The 16,643-nt window shown below is 40.1% G+C and overlaps 1 protein-coding gene across 16 annotated transcripts in view; it reads right to left on the bottom strand.

Moving 5' to 3' along the window:
* Window positions 1-16,643, bottom strand: part of TRPM3 (transient receptor potential cation channel subfamily M member 3) — a 656,939-nt gene that overhangs the window by 145,054 nt on the left and 495,242 nt on the right. For 5 of the 16 annotated variants that reach the window (XM_087823182.1, XM_087823171.1, XM_087823181.1 and 2 more), the window contains exon 7: window positions 16,358-16,432. The exons of the other annotated variants lie outside the window; for them this stretch is intronic. In XM_087823182.1, coding sequence (XP_087679308.1) covers window positions 16,358-16,432 — 75 coding nt within the window. The remainder of the gene's footprint in view (window positions 1-16,357; window positions 16,433-16,643) is intronic. 16 annotated transcript variants of the gene reach the window in all.

Consider the following 16,643-nt stretch of genomic DNA (forward strand, 5'->3'; position numbering starts at 1 on the left):
GAGTATATCTAATATATCTATGACTCCAAATTCTCTCCATTTTCTTCAGTGATAATACATTTGTCCCAGAGGGAGTAAAATAGCCCAAAATAAAAGCATTTTTAAATTTCTTAGGTATGGGTGGTAGAGAATCAGGCTATGCCTAAAATATCATGCTTTATATAAATCAAACTTGCTAATATATGATAACATTAAGCCTTTCTATCAAGACACATACACACACACACACACATATTCACACATATGTATTACCTTTGTTTCTGAGAAAAGAAAATATCAAATAATTAGTAATGACCGAAAGTAAAGGTTCTTAGTCTATTTTTTAGAGAATAAGACCTTTGAATACTTTCGTGAATCTGATGAGAGCTAGTGACTCGTTCTCCAGAAAAATGACTGCACATATGGACAGTCACAAAAATATTTCTATGCAATTTCAAGGGGTTCATGGGTCCTTGAAGACTATTCATGAACAACTTGCTAATGGACCCCTACATACCTCCACCCTAAATTAAGAACACTGATACATCTGCAAAGAGCATCGGTTTGTGTTTTTTTATGAAGCTCACTGAGGCCTGTGAGACAAGTTCTGGAATGAGTGTTCAAACAGAACTCTATGCCCAAGGAAACTATATCATGCTATTGCTGCCCATTTACATCGGTGACTTAACTTTCCAGGATGAAGCACAACCTATAGGTTATCTCTCCTCCCTCCCTACATTTCCCTTCCTTGTTTTTGTTTCTTCTGTTCACACTTTTCTAAATTACATTTTAGACATAGAGTATTAAAAAAGTTCTTTAGAGAAATTCACAAATTTACAAAATAATATCTCTAGCATGTAACTTCACTAGTAAAGGAAAAGCTTTTAAAATATCAAGAATGGTATATTTTCTTATTGTCAACATAAAGAAACATTTTGTGAATCTACTGCAGATCCAGCTGGATGCCCAGGGCCCACTGCCATTTTCTTTATGATAAAAAAAAAAATCAGTCCAATTCCTTTGAGGATCCTCACAAATGTATGCCTTACTCAGCTAAATCCACTGACAATTCACAAATAAGATATAATCTCTATTATTTAGGGAAAAATGTGTTTGATTTTATCTAGATCCCTCAGGGACCTTTTGTGAATACTTGTTCTATCAGTTTTGACGAAAAGTAGGTTAATTCCTTAGTTGATTGCAATAATTTTTCATTTTCCACCATAACCAAAGACTTGCAGTAGTTCTCAGAAATTTCCACTAGAATTTCATTTTGGAGCAATGCAGATTTGCTTAAGCAGGAAGAGGCAAGATTCTTGCCACACTCCAGCCTTTGTAATTTTGGAACTGGAAGCATTATAGCCTACAAAACTGAGCATGAGTCATGGATTTAGCAGCTATATTCTACAGGATTCCAGATCTACCAAGGGCTCTCAAATTACCAACTGATCCTCAATCAATTGTGTTTTGCGGAAAATAACCTCTTAGACTTTTGTCACATTTTGTTGTGACTGCTATGCCATTCAACTTGGGCACCCAATAAGGAAAAAATTGTCAAAAGTGGCTTAAACAAAGATTGGGTTGGGTGCTGTGAGGAAGGGAGGTGGTAAGAATAGAAGAATGTCTTAAAATTCCAAAAGGTATTTTTTTTCTCTTTCTCTCTGCTGACATGAGACTATATAATCTATGATCAGTTCAGGCACTCATGAAAACATTTGGTGTGTTGCAATGATTAGATAACTGAGAATTTTGATCAATTAACACTTTGGTATGTCAACATCACCATATGTGATCTAAAATGCTGATGATCCTAAGGAATAATTTATTTGCTGTTGGGAAATGGTTCATATTTACATACTATGTATAGGAAATTGATCTTTAGCTAAATCTTAATAACCAAGGCCACAAATCATGTGATTATTGTAGTATAGGTCATTTAGAAAGGAGGGTTCGAGTTCTATGTGAGAGGTGACTTGCTGAAAATCTTGAGCAATTCAAGAATGAGTTTGTCAGTGGTGGGTGGATATTTCTCTTTAACAGCTAAGCCATGTAGCAACAACATGAACACAGTTAACTCACTGAACTTGCCAGCTCTGGAATTAAGTGATTCTTGATTTAGATAGAAGTTTGTTTGGAGAATTCATATGCTTTGAAATTATGTGAGACTTTATCAATATTTTATGTTGCAGAATTTAAAATTTGCACAGTTAAATTTTGCATAAAATTAAAAAGCACTGAATATGTGTCCATCACCCAGCTTCTCACTTGAATGGCCTGGTGTTTGATTCAATGGTTGATTCAACCAATAGAACACTGATCACCATCTCCTTGGACTATATAATGGAGCCATAAAACTCAGCAACTGCCTAAGATTGTGCGCCTTTCAAACAGAACCTTACATAGACTTGGGGGCCATTAGCAATTACTGTAGTGATAGGAAGAGTAGCAGTCAAGCTATTTGCCTCATTTTAATGGACACCTACCTATTTACTGCCTACTTGAAAAGCAATGACCCAAGTTTGCACAATACCACAGCTTTTCACAAATAATTTCAGATTTAGATTCTGATATCCTTAATTTTAGTGCCGCTCTCCTGTGATCTGGAAATTGTGGGATGGATTTATGAAAGCTACGTAAAGCCGGTAATCAGTTGTGTTTAACTGACAACATTCAAAACTATTCTTGTTTATTCAGTTAGAGGTGCTTTTTACAATCAGGAATATTCCCAGTGCATGAATAAGCACAACTATAGAATATTATTGTAGAGAAAGGGAATACTTTAATATGCTATATTTTGCAAAAGAAAACATTATTGAAAATCTTTGTGTTTCTAAGAAACAGATGGAGCCCAAGAAAATATCTAGCGATGACATAAGAAAAAATGCATCTCATTTTAATTAGACTATTTCTTCAGTCTTCTGTGAAAGCAGATGTTTTGAATATTGCCTTCATGTTTTGGAGGTAGGGCCCAATATCTGTTCAAGACAATAGAACCATAACTGGAATGTTCTGGCTTTACTTGGAAATGGGTAATAAACCAAAATATCTTTTAGCAAATCCTGATGATGTCCTCAATTAGTGAGCGCCAAACCCAGTGCAAAGCAATTATGTGTGTCATTATTACTATACTTTCTTGCCACTATAATTCTGCTCCTAAATTGATGCTTAGGAAGGTATTTGGAAACATAAGGTAAGGCACACACTATTAAGCAAAGTGAAAACACAACAAGATGCTTCACTTTTCAATACTTATGGTTTTCTAGTGGGGAAGAAATTCCTTGAGAGATGGCTGGGGTCTTTCCCTGGGGTTGGGACTTCACAAGACATACACTTTCAACCCACTTTAGCACTAGGCTGGGGTAAAAATAATGCGAATTTCTTAAGTATCTTCTCCTGTTATCACCAATCCCTATGGCAACTCCTTTATTGGTATTTAAATAATGGACTCCCCTCCACATACAGGGTTTCCATATTTAAAGCTAATACCAATATTTCAGGATAAACAAATATGTATATTTTATCTTGGCATTTAAAACCTCAGCACATTTGCCTGGAGATATGAAGCTGTCAAGACTGAAGACAAAGAGTTTGGATTAATAGTGATGCCTCTATGAGACAGTGATAACATATTGAAAATAATGGCACATAGCAATTCTTATCCTGGGGACCAAGAATATAAAATCTATTGAATTAATATGGCAAACCCCATTTTTTCTGCTTATTTTGAATCTATGTTGTGAATTATCAGTGCTGCAGGTATTTCCACAGAAATCCTGTATTCACTCTCACCAGCAGGCTTTTATTTTGGGCACTATCTTCTTGCTTTGCTTTTCTGTCTAGAAATCAGAGGCCAAAGGACAGAACTGGGGGAGTGGATGAGTAGCAGGGTTTTTTTTGAGGTAGGTCTTTAAGAGGAAAAATAAAAATAAAAATTGAACATAAGACTGACTCTCAGCTCTGCAAGTGTCAGGCAGGCCTTCATTTTGGAGCATAAACTGATGCTCAGGTGGGAAGCCTGGTTAGAGTCATGGGAAGCTGCTCTGCTTCTCTCATTTCAAGGAGTCAGCATATTGTATAGAAAGGGACTTTACCCTAACAACAGCAGGAGGGGCTTTGATCTCCTCTTTGGAGAGCTCTATACCCAACGGAGGAGAGGGCAATCACTCCTTATTGATTGTCTTTAGTTCCTGGACAGCAGCACCATCTTCTACATGTAAACTAGGCTGGGACACTTGCCTGCTCTCTCCGTGGCATTGTGGGCCCCAAGACTGGGGTTTGGCCATGATTTAAGTGGGCTTTTCTGGAAACACTTTTTCACACAACACCACTACCATCTCTATCCTATACTTTGCAAGCTTTGAGCTGTCTCATACCCCCTTTGATTGAGGTTTGTCCTTAGATTGTGGGCTTTGCGTCTGGACTTGGGCTGAATCTGTCCTGTCCTTGCTCTCAGACTCAGATTCTCACTCTCATGATTACTTCTACCTTCATCTGTCTTCTGGCTTCCTGGTGACTCCCACTTTCCCTCTCAGCATGGGTCAGTAGTCTACTTTACCTCCCTTTTGCTGTAAACTTTGACAGCATGACTAGACTTCATAAAATTAATAACACATTATTTGGATCCATGGATATCCTAGTAGGGTAGAAATACATCCTGATATAAATTGATATACCAAAAATATATTTTAATATTCTACACAGTACCTAACAGAGTTGGTATATAGTTCATAGGTTTATTCTGAGTAATAAAGAAGTAATTGCTTATAAAGCACGTAGAACAGAGGCTGGCACTTAATAAACAATATGGTTAAACAATGCAAATATAAAGATCCTTACTTATATTTATTAAGCTTATATAATGTCTCTACTTTAAATGTACAAATTATCCATGAAGATGAAAGTAAAATTAATGCATTTGACATGTTTAAATGAAAAGGATGCTCTGAAAAATAAATAATTTGAAACATACTCTTCCAAATTTAAATAGTCTCTTAAGCAGACCAATAATATGCTTCCTTTATCTTGTATCCAAAAGGCTAAAACTTTTTGTTTTGGGGTAGATGACTTTTTGTATCACTCCCCAGATGCCTTCTACAGGGGCCTCTTCTCAGTGCTTCAATCCGCTTGTTAAGTCTTTTGAGTTCTGTGGGTTGGACAAAGTTATAAATGCCAAATCATAAAACCTATAAACCACAAACTTACTCCAAGTGTATTATATGCTAACAAACTAACTTAGCTTTTGACTTAGTCAACGGGAAACAGTTATTCCCTTATGGCCAGAGAGCTCTGATTGAAATAGGCTGCTACTAATGCCCATATACAACCAGGACATCCAAACAACATTCCACATGAATAATTTCAATAGAAAACAAACAGCCAATCCCATGGGCTGTAAGGCAAGTATTACTTTCATAAAAGGAAAGCAAGCATTATTTTCTTTGGGGCCATTGTTTGCAGACTGAATGTTTTAATGTAATTGATCTAAGTCTACAAGAAAACTCACCCAAACAAAGCTATAGTCTTCTTCATCTCTGCTCTGTTCAAAACCCACATCAAAAGGCATTCCTTGCCTTCTCAAGTGTAAAGTAATCAGAGTGGTTCTAATTCATTTTACTTTATAATACTTTGCCCACATTCCCCCATAACTGTGCCAGGATCTAGGTCCACAGCCTGCACAAGTTCCTTTGGCTTCTTGGCAGAAATTAATAAGGAACAGGGCAGCCAAGGGAATTATGGATGGAAAAAACATGGAAAGACCTAGCCTACGGTGCGGAGCAGAGCTGGGTAGGAAAGGCAGATGGCAGGAGAGAGGGAAATGTTGCTGGTAGTATGTGTATTAATTTGCCTTTCCAAAATGATTGAAAAAAATATCTTTGCATCAGTTGAGGGAGACTGCGATTATTTTTCTCTGCCCCAAATGCAAAAGGTTCAATTTTCTCTTTAAAGAATGTTCTTTTTGATTTACTTTCTATGAAGAACTGATACTCATCCTTCAGTTTCCCGATTCAAAGATGAACTCTCCTTAGATCCCTTCTTTTGACTCCCCCTCCCCTACTAGGCAGAATTAAACATTCTCATTCGTGTATTTTTACAACATCTTCTTTTTTAAAAAGCACATGTGAGTAAGTATGTATCTTACACATCTCTTGAAGTTTCATCTCATTAATTACATGTTTGAATATCTCTTTTCTCTGTTAGGTTTATCTTTATATCCCCAGCATATCCAGTGTTCTATGTATAGTAGTTTATCACTAAAATTGGGGATACAGGAAGGAAGGCAGGATACTGAATTACCATCAAGTATATCCTTATTTCTCATAGGTTTAGGTAACAATGTAGCTATTTCCACAGAAATTTTTAAATGCTTTCATAACATGAGCAACTTTCCCTCAATCAACTGACCTGAGATCCAAGGCACTCAGATCTGATTAAAATTTTTATGAAATCAGGAATTATGCCAAACAATCAGCGTCTATGCTCATTGGTTTTCCTGTGGATGACTGAGATTGCTTCCTAACTGGTTTTCCTGCTTCTGCAACAATTATCACATAACTGCTGGTTATTATCCATAAACACAGCCTTCTCTGTGACAGTCATGAGCAAGTTCCTATTGCCTATCGACAAAAGCCTGAATCTTTTCACGTGACAGACAAGGCTCCCATATTCTGGACCCAACCTTCATCTGCAGCCTTCCCTCCCTCCAGAACTCTTCGTTTACTCTGATTCTGGCCTCATCAGATTATTTTCATGATCCTCCACCTAGGATTATTTAACTTCCCATTAGCCACACTAATTTTCAGAGAGGAGTCTCTCTCCTACACTGATTTCATAAGGAAAGATTTTCCCTAAGCACATCCTTGGGCTTTCTGTGCTCTTTTACTCACTTGGCTCTCGGTACATTTGAAAATAACTAGGCTTGCTCACTTAGCCTGTTTCCTCCCTTTTGGCATCTGCCTGCCTGTAGGAAGCCTGAGGTTGCCGACTCCTCCAGGGGCCCTGCCTTGCAGGTGTGTGGGGGCTTGGGGGTGCGAGGTGAAGGCTCACCGTGAGATTCTAACTAGTTCAGGGGAGTCACTAAGTCCACTTGGCCAACAGACTTAAAATCACATCTGCTAACTTGTCCCCCAACTAAAAATGATGAGTTCCATCAAGTACTTCCTTTATTTCTCAAGCTGTTCAGGACTAGATGAGGAAGAGGGGTGCTATTTATTGTGGGCCTTTAGAGACCCCAACCCAATCATCAAAATTCAGTTCAGAGGTTACTAATTCTTGAGGCCCTTACTAACTCCCTGGGGCAGTATTAATTATTCATTCCTTTGTGGTCCTATTGTTGGCAGTTATTTTATTCTGCCTCGTTTTAATGAAAGTTTTGTCCAATAAATTATAAACTCCTTGGGATAGAGACCCCCCTATCTTAGGCAACATTCTGGTTTTCACAGAGCCTCACACTTAGAAGGTAGTTCAAATAAATACTTGTGAAATAAAATTTAAGTGTACAATGCCCAGGGTCTATACCTTGGGACTAGCACAGCTGAAGGGCTGGGAATAAATTGGTGGTTATAAAGAGGCTGAGTGTCATATCTCAATATTACTGATGTATACTACTGAAAGTGGAGATGATAGCCATGCAAGTGGCCCCACAGTGTCCTTTCACAGGTCTTAATTCCTGGGCCTCAGCAGAGGTCAGGGACCTAGAGAAGGACATGCTGAGTGACCTGGATGGATGCTCACATTTCACTTGTCCATCTCGATTAAGTCTGGAAGAGTCCAGATTCTTGGGGACTTGAACAGGCAATTTCGGTTCAACTACCTTGTACTTTTAAATTGAAGCTTTGTTATTTCTCAGAATTGGACCCAGCTGGAGTCCCATGTCCCGGCCCCCGGGGAGGATGATATAAACAAAGGCTTACACTCTTCCCCTTGCTGGATGTCCACAAAAACTATTACTTCTCTAGTTGGAATGGACAGGGAGCTATATGAGTGAAACGGAAACCTAAATTCTCTTCCCTCTGAGGTGACCAATATGTTTTAGCAGCTAAGGTGCTGTAAGCTAGGAGTGACCTCCATTCAGCACCAAGGTTATTAAAATAGCTGACTACCATTATCATATGAGACAAAGGAAGGGTATTGATTATTCGGGATCTAGAAATGGTATTTAATCCAATTTCTGACCAACAGTTGGAAAACGTGGTACATATTTATTTGATTATCTGGGCATCTTTTCCAAAAGATAACATAAATCCAATCTGATCAAATCTTTACTGCAACTAAATCCTTAGTGAGAAGTATGGGTGACAATGCCATGGGGAATCTTCTTTCCCCTGGTTTCAAGTTCCCATGTGGAGGGAGTTCCACTATTGTGACACGTCTAGCCCCTCTACACTGGTAGAGCTGAGTAACCTCACGTGGTGACTGATGCATGTGTTTCTTGATTGGATAAAACTAATCTACTAAAAATCTCCAGTGAGAAGCATTTAGCTTTCTTCCTTTCCCCCCACGTCCTAGTGCCAGTCAGTGACATTAGTAAAAGTATCTGTTGTAGACCCAAATTTCTCCTCCGGTTGACTGTCTGGGAGCGGAGGGGAGCAGGTGAACTCATTTGGCTCTCATACTAAGACATTACCTCCAACAACTGCACCATTAATAAAAATAACATTTTAACCTTCCTCTGCCTGACTCTGGTGTCCAACTCTCAGTTAATCTGGAGCTTGTCCCATCCAAGAGTGAAATACAATTTATGGGACTTCCTCAAGCTCCAACATCATGAATCACAATACTGTCATTTCTGTTTCTGGCTTCATTTTGCAGCAGTTTCTAACAAACCTGAACCTCCTATTCAAGTTTGGGGACAGGAACTTATTTAGGTGCAAATATGACTTTCTCTAAAGACAATTTTTTTCTTGATGCCAGAGCTCCTTAAAAGGAAATGACAATTTCAATATGTGAAAAAAGGTAATTATAAATGGAGCCAAAACAATATTGCTTATGAATTTCAAGGTTGCAGTGAATGATTTTATGTAGTGAAGTCCACTGGGCCAATTGACTGAAGGTAGTTTCTCTCTCCATTAGGGGAAGTAGCCATGGCTGAGCACTTACCGGGTATTGGGCACTCAGTCAGCCGGGTTGCACATGATAACTCACTCTGCTCAACAACCTTGTGATAGAGATATTATCCTCATCTTACTGTTAAGTAAACGGAGGTATAGAGAGTGAATTGCATGTCTGAACTGGGTTTCAAAGAGACACCTGTTAGGAAATGCAGAGTCTGCACTCTACTGGCTTGTCTCTCACTAGGGTGAACATGTGATTTATCATACAAATACCAGGACTTTTTTGCAAGTGAAAGGGCCATCATTAATTGTTACTCTGGGATGACAGGTATAAATTGGAACTGGACAAACCAGTACGTATGGTCAATCTCTCTCTCTCATGTCTTAGGTCTCAAACTCATTTCTGGCAGATTTTAAAAACTGATGCAATCCTCAGATGTTTAGAAAGGGGCCTAAGTTTGTTCACTGCTCCTTTGTTGCATCTCTTGCTGATTAAAAAGGTCAAGCTCACTGATGTCCCTCCCTGATTCCTGGGATCCGGTTTCCAGTTCCATCTAAACCACAGCTGTTCATTATTAGACATATTCCTCTAGGTACACAGAAGGATGAAGCTCCAGGGAAGGATTAGATCATTAAGCGAAGGAAAATCGCAAGAACAATACAGCAGCACCTGCATAAATCCTAGAGGGGAAAATACCTATTTAAAGTTTTTCACATGTTCTAGCATATCCACGATAGTGCTAGAAACAAATCCCTTCTACTTTTCTCTCTTATAAATAAATGCCTCATTACACCCTATCACTTAAGCACATGGAAGTGCGTGATGAGGAATCAGGGGACAGTCATGGCCCAGGGGCAGGCACTGGGTCCACGGGGTCCTTCATCACGGGGGTGTTTCACCTCATTGTTCTGCTCTGTCACGTGTGTGTGAAACAGCCACTTGGCTTATTCCTACTGCTGCCGCCACGAATCATTTGACTGCAATAATAAGAGCTAATACCATCCTTCTAGAAAGTGGGCTATCCTAATGTGCTAGATAAGAAAATGGCACTCCAAGGCTGCTCTGAAATGCCTGATTCAAATGTGCAAGGAACTGGTTTTGTATTGAAAATTATCATAAAAAGGGGTGTGAAGAAATGCCCACTTCAAGTTCTCAGCTCCTCTTGTCAGTGTCTGCTCCAGGGCAGCGGCTCTCAAGTTCGGGAAGTATCAGAATCACCTGCAGGAACAGTTAAAACACCACTGCTGGGCTCCAACCCTAGAACTTCTATGGGATTTGAGAATGTGTACTTCTAACAAGTTCCCAGGTGATGCTATTGCTTCTGGTCCATGGACCACACTTTGGGAACCACTGACCTGGCAGAAAGCTGCAGGGAGAGCAGATTCCCCCTGTGCGAAGAAGTGAAATCTAAGATGTGCCTCCTCAAATAAATTAAGATGAAAGCCCATGGAGCAGGACTGAAACACCCATGCTATGTTTCCAACAGCCTATTTTCAAGTCTACACCAGGAGTTAGCAAAATTTTTCTGTAAAAGACCAGATAGTACATATTTTCAGACTTGCAGGCCAGATGGTCTCTATTGCAAGTGCTCAACTCTCACTGTAACTCAGAAGCAGCCATAGATGGTACATGAATGAGCATGGACATGGCTGTGTTCCAATAAAGCTTAATTTACAAAGACAGATGGTGCAGTGGATTTGGCCCATGGGCCATAGTTTGCCAACCTTTGGGTCTAACTAATGTGATAAAAATGACTCACATAAGGCAACGTGTGTTAGTTTGCCAAGCACGAGCATACCTATGAGGAAGTTGGAAACCTGAGTGTATAAGCCAAGCATTGATTGACACCTGTTCTAATTATGCCCTTCCTGGAACACATGCACTCTTCCTGCAACTCAGCCCCTAGAACCAACTATTTAAAAAGGACTGTCTTAACCACTTCATCTTATTTAATACATTCTCTACTTGCTACTATGTCTAAGAGTAAAGAATATATTTCCTGTGTAACAGGATCATTTTTAGAGTTATTAATTAATTTGTACTTTGTTTCCCATTGCTTTTTCCATCTCCTCATTTCAAAAAGGTCCCACTGGGCTCTCTTTTCTCAGGGGAGGCCTGCATTGCTGACCTGAAGATAAGTCTCCTTAATAACTTCTGTTAAAAATCTAAGCCACTGATGATCTGAAGGGGAAGAAGAGAAAGGCAAGTGTTTTGTTGGGAAGAAGTGGGAGCAGGTGGGATAGAAAGAAAATTACCCAACCCTGCAACGGGGAGGAGGGACTCACAAGATCTCTAATGGTCAGTTCCTGGGTTTCTTCTTACTTGACCTGTCAGTGGCATTTGACACAGTTGACTATTTCCTTCTCTCCCCCTTGCTCATTCCACATGGCCACACAAGTCTCCTGAGGTTCTTCAAACATATTATCGTTGCCACCTCAGCACCTTTTTATTGCTGTTCCCTCATCAAGAAATGGCCTAGAAATGGTAGCCCCCAAGGCACCACACAGCGTGCTCTCTCACCTCCTCTAAGCCTTGTCTCAAACATCTCATTTTCACTTCCCACCACTCCGTTTAAATTGCCGCTCTTTCCCTATACGCCCTCTTCTGCCTTCTCTGCACTGTCTCTCTCCCTAGCACTTATCACTACCTAGTACACCATGTATTTCACTTATTTCTTTTCTGTCTTCTTCCATCCAAAGGTAGCTCCATAAGGGTGGGATTAGCACAGGCACTTAGTCTGAGGGGGACTGTTGTGAAGTGCACCTTGGGGTGTTAGACCTGGGGCTGTTACATCCTGGGCATCGGTGACACCAGCTGCGGCAAAAAAATCCCACAGGTTTTACTCAGGGTGGGAGCACCAGAGCCTGGGACAGGCCAAGCAAGCTTGGGCAGTCACTGTATCAGTGGTAGCATTTGCTGAGGTACATGAAGAGATCCCTTTCCAAATTTCCAGAAATACTGTAAGTGTGAGAGGGGTAGTGTTAGAGAGAGGGAGGAGAGTGAAGGTGAGGGGAGAGAGAGGGAAGGAAGGGGCAGAGAGAGGGGAAGAAACAGGGGAGAGAGAGGAAGAGATGGGGGAGGGAAGGGGAGAAGGAGGGATGGAGGGGAGAGATGGGGGGGGATAAACCTAATAAAGATTAAGATTAAATTTACCAAAACTAGATAAAAGAGGCTTAGAATTAGATTTATTTGGATTAAGTGAAGATTTTACTATGTGACATTTCCTAAATACCTAAATTTATGAACAATAATTTATACTCGCTACAATGATTCTTATTCCTTGAATAATAAAGACAAATAAATCAACAAAACAAGACAAATCCTGCTCCACACATGTCAAGAAAGCAGAACCTAAGCGTGCGTATGCCAGGGCCAGTGAGCTTCCACCCCTCCCCACGCTCCGGATGCAGGCACACCGTGTTTAGTTGCTGCTCCCTTCAGGATCTCCCCAGATTTTGTAGTAAACTCTGATGGCCCACCAAGTCAGTGCGCACTGCCTGTGTCCTCCCTCTGGATGGAAGAAATGCTGCTAATGCGGTAGGGTTCAGCTCAGATTTGTCTGATGATTAGAAAAGCTGACTCTTCAGTCCTCACCCCCCTGCTTTAGCAAAGGCGCACCTGTCCCCCCCCCCCCACGTCTCAGTCTCATTCCAGCAGGATTTACCCATAGAAACCCGCGTGGACCCACCCAGACGCCAAGGCTCATTAGCCAACAAGAACTGTAGATTGCTCGGCCTGAGACTTAGGACGACGTGTTTGCCTGCAGGGTGGCGGCATGTGGAGCCCCACGCAGCTATTGAAATCTGGCCTCCTCGCAGAACAGGGACAGCCTGTTCAGGGAGGGGAAGAGCTGCTTGTTAGGTTCAGCTGTGGATGCCAAAAAGGAAAAAAATATATCAGCTGTTGTTTATTTGGCCAATAATAGGGCACAACATTTCTATTATCCCTTTTCTCAGGGGTTAATGATCTTTCACTAAGGGTCCAAGGTCAAAAGATTATTATTCTGTTAAAACGTAGGACAACTCCATTAGTGACATCGTGGGAACACTATTCCTAGTCATTTTGCAAGTCTATGTGAATTATACTTTACTCTTAGGTCCATTTGTTTCAATGGCTTGAAATGTTTCAAATAATTTTTTGAAGGGATGAGCAAAATGTTTTCAAACCTAGGAAGGGGCTTTGAAGGGTCCCATGATTACGTTCCCTGGCCTTATCCATCTCAAGCAAATTAAAATCTCAGCCTACTTTTTTTTAAGACCCTTAGAGAATGAGATATCTTATCTTCTCTAAATATATCCCACTGTAAAATCATTGATTACGGTAGAAAAGTACTCAGTCAGCGCAAGTTTTCTCATTAACTTTATGTTTGTCTAACTTTCTGAAGTTAGCTATGCCTTTATACGAAATGGGCTGATCCTAATCTAGACTGAAAAGCAGCCATGGACAATTATCACTTTAAATAACTGGGGAAAATCGGTAGGTATTTCTCTTTTTTCCACGTAAATGGAAATAATGAAGCCATGATGGCATTGGCAGCTACAAAAAACATATATTCTTAGGCTCTAAATTCATAAGATAGAAATGATTTAGCAACAACAGGAACACTGAAATTTCCCAGAGAAAATGGGTTCATGCATGTGACAGCTAGAAGCATGCACGATGGTCTATGCCTGGACATGTATGTCCCTATTTGTTTACCTTCCCCAAGTCTTCCTGTGTATCATTGTTTTATTATTTGTCCTTCCTCTACAGCTTTTAATACCTAAACTTGTCTGTTACATTTTTACTCCAGGCTGGAAACCAGAGCTAAAAATAAGGCCAGAAAAGCAAATATTGATGTTTACAACAAAAATTGATTGAGCACCCGCCTGCAGGTGCCAGGTACTGTGCTGGTTTACAGTGTGACAGTGAGTAAGACTCAGCCTCTGCTCACAGGGAGCTCACAATCTACAGGTGACGGGGGCAGTGCAGGCAGGTAGACAGATAACCACTCTGCCAAAAGGAGCCAGTGCTACGACAGAGGTTTGCGTAGAGTGCCCTGGAGTGTGGAGGGTGTGTGAATAACTGAGCCTAAAAGGATCATGATGTGTGTGTGTTTCATGTTAAGAGTTCATAGAATAGAAGATTTTTGAGCTGAGACTTGCAGTGTAAGTTTTGCCAATAAGTAGAGTAGGGGAGAAGCTGGAATTTCACCAAATGTCAAGACAGGACATAAACATATCTGATAGGTTATGTCATTTAAAAGAGACTGCAAGTAGCTTGGAATAGGTGGAACGTAAGGTCCACATGAACTATGGACAGAGAAGCTAGAAAACAAGAGATAAAATGTTATGGAAGGCCTTTCAGTAGTGAAATAGGGAAGAGATAGGGTCCTATTGAGAAACTTTATGTTATCATGAAAGGAACCTATTAGATCTGACCAGCAAAGTTTACTTTGCTGGACTTTGAGACCAAATGCCAGTCAAACATTTGCAATTCAAATCCTTCTGATCTGAAAGGAAATCTGGGCATTTTTCCCTGCATGTAAGAGAATCTAAGATCTTGTTGGAATGATGGACACTTCCCCCGTTCAGACTCATTTGTTTACAGGAACTGTCCCAGTCCCTGAACAAGTAATTAATTCTGCTGTGGAAAAGACTCTTTCCTCGAAAAGAGAGCGCTCCTAGCTTGAATTGGAAAATGAGTCGATAAACAAGACAGGCAAACACTAATAAATAGGTTTCTTAAATTTGTTCTACTCTTCGTACAGTATTCATTTGACTCCATTGTTGTCTTAATTGACAAAGTGACTTTTCATTAACAAGCATGACAAATATTTCAGTGACACAGCCAACCATGTCAAGTCAAGATGAAGAGAGAGCAGATGTCTAAACTGTGCTGTCTTCACACAACCTATTCTTTAGAGGAAAATTTCTTTAAAAAAGGAGCACGTTCTGTAGAGAACATCCAAAAAATGGCAAGTCATCACATCCAAAGTTAACTGGTCGTGAATTTGGTATTTCTATTTTGGATGGTCTTTTCCTTCACTGGTGTCTACCAGCAGTAAAAGTCTGAATGATTGGACTGAACAGATTAGAGCATCCTCAGAAGGCAATATGTTCCTGATATACATGTAACTTGCCCAGAGGAAGTTTAACTTTCTTTTCAAGTCATGTGACTTGAACCCAGGGCTGTCAGTCTTTGAGAATATAAATTCACTGCTTCCTACTATCAGGACTCCCTAGATGAAGTTCTGCTATGACTGTTAACTTACAGAGCTGTAATTTATCTCATGGAACAGTTATGAGCTCAATGATGGAAAATTTCATGTCATGGTCACCCCAATGCATTTGATGATGGTGCAATGATCAAAAAAGATGCCAGTGATGACAATTGAACGTCCCTTTGCCTTCCCAGCCTCCTTCATATATTCTCAGGCATAGGATGACAAAGGGAAGTCCACGAGTCACATGGAGAAAGACTGTAGCCATGGGTACACGATCAGGAGCTCCTCTGCTGGTCTCCACTCCCACCCTCCATGCCATCACCCTGTCCTGCCTCCTGCTCATGCTGTTCCTGTGAGTTCCTCTGCCATCTTCCCACTGACAACTGTCCTCTGCCCAAAGTTCTGCCAAGGACTAATTCCCACTAAACCACTGCTCAAAACATGTCTGGCATAGTTTGTGTTCAAATAGTTATTGAATAAAATAATAACCTCTAGATCCTCCAAGGTAACATAATTTTAGGGGGGCGAGTTTTTGAATGAAATAATGCTTTCTTTTAAAATCACATAAGACTAAGAAGATAATAATTCTCACCTTAAATGTTTTTATGAATATTAAAAGAGATAGTGTGTATAAAAATGCCAAGCATAGTGCCTGGGACACAATAGGATGTCAGTAAATGCTCATTTCTCTCCTCCTTATCTTATGTGGTATTTTATTTTATATTATTTTATTTATTTATTTTTAAATATATCTTTATTGATTTCAGAGAGAGGAAAGGAGAGGCAGAGAGAGAGATAGAAACATCAATGATGAGAGAGTCATTGACTGAGCCCACAACCCGGGCATGTGCCCTGACCAGGAATCGAACCCTGATCGCCTGGATCCTAGGTCAACGCTCAACCGCTGAGCCACGCCCGGCCAGGCTTATGTGGTATTTTAGGATGACAAACAATGAGTATCTAATTTCTGATGTGGTCGGATGTCTTAGAAGAGACAGAGATAAACAGCAGTCATAAGGAAGGATATTGTTAGGAATTTCCAAAGGCAATAAATGTTTCTATGGTTATTTTTCTTGCTTGGAGTTAAAGAGGAAATTCATATTGTCTATTAATTATACTTACCAATTTGGTCTAATTGGCAACTACCCCAAAATGAATATAACAAGCGGGACTCAACAGAGAAAAACGGCAGGCACCCTGTCAAAAAATAACGTCTTTGAAATTTCTACAACCCAATGATCTGACACACATTTTATCAAAGTAAACTGATCACTCAGTTCATATAAAGTTATACATGTGACTTATGCAAAGCACCAAATAGCCCTTCTGTACCACCTCTAGATTGTCCCATCGCTCCCTCAACTAGAAAAATCCTTAAAATCAACATTCCCTTTGCTGGAGGGAGGAC

Source organism: Miniopterus natalensis, chromosome 12 (assembly GCF_054644295.1).
Source record: "Miniopterus natalensis isolate mMinNat1 chromosome 12, mMinNat1.hap1, whole genome shotgun sequence".
In the NCBI taxonomy this organism is placed as follows: domain Eukaryota; kingdom Metazoa; phylum Chordata; class Mammalia; order Chiroptera; family Miniopteridae; genus Miniopterus; species Miniopterus natalensis.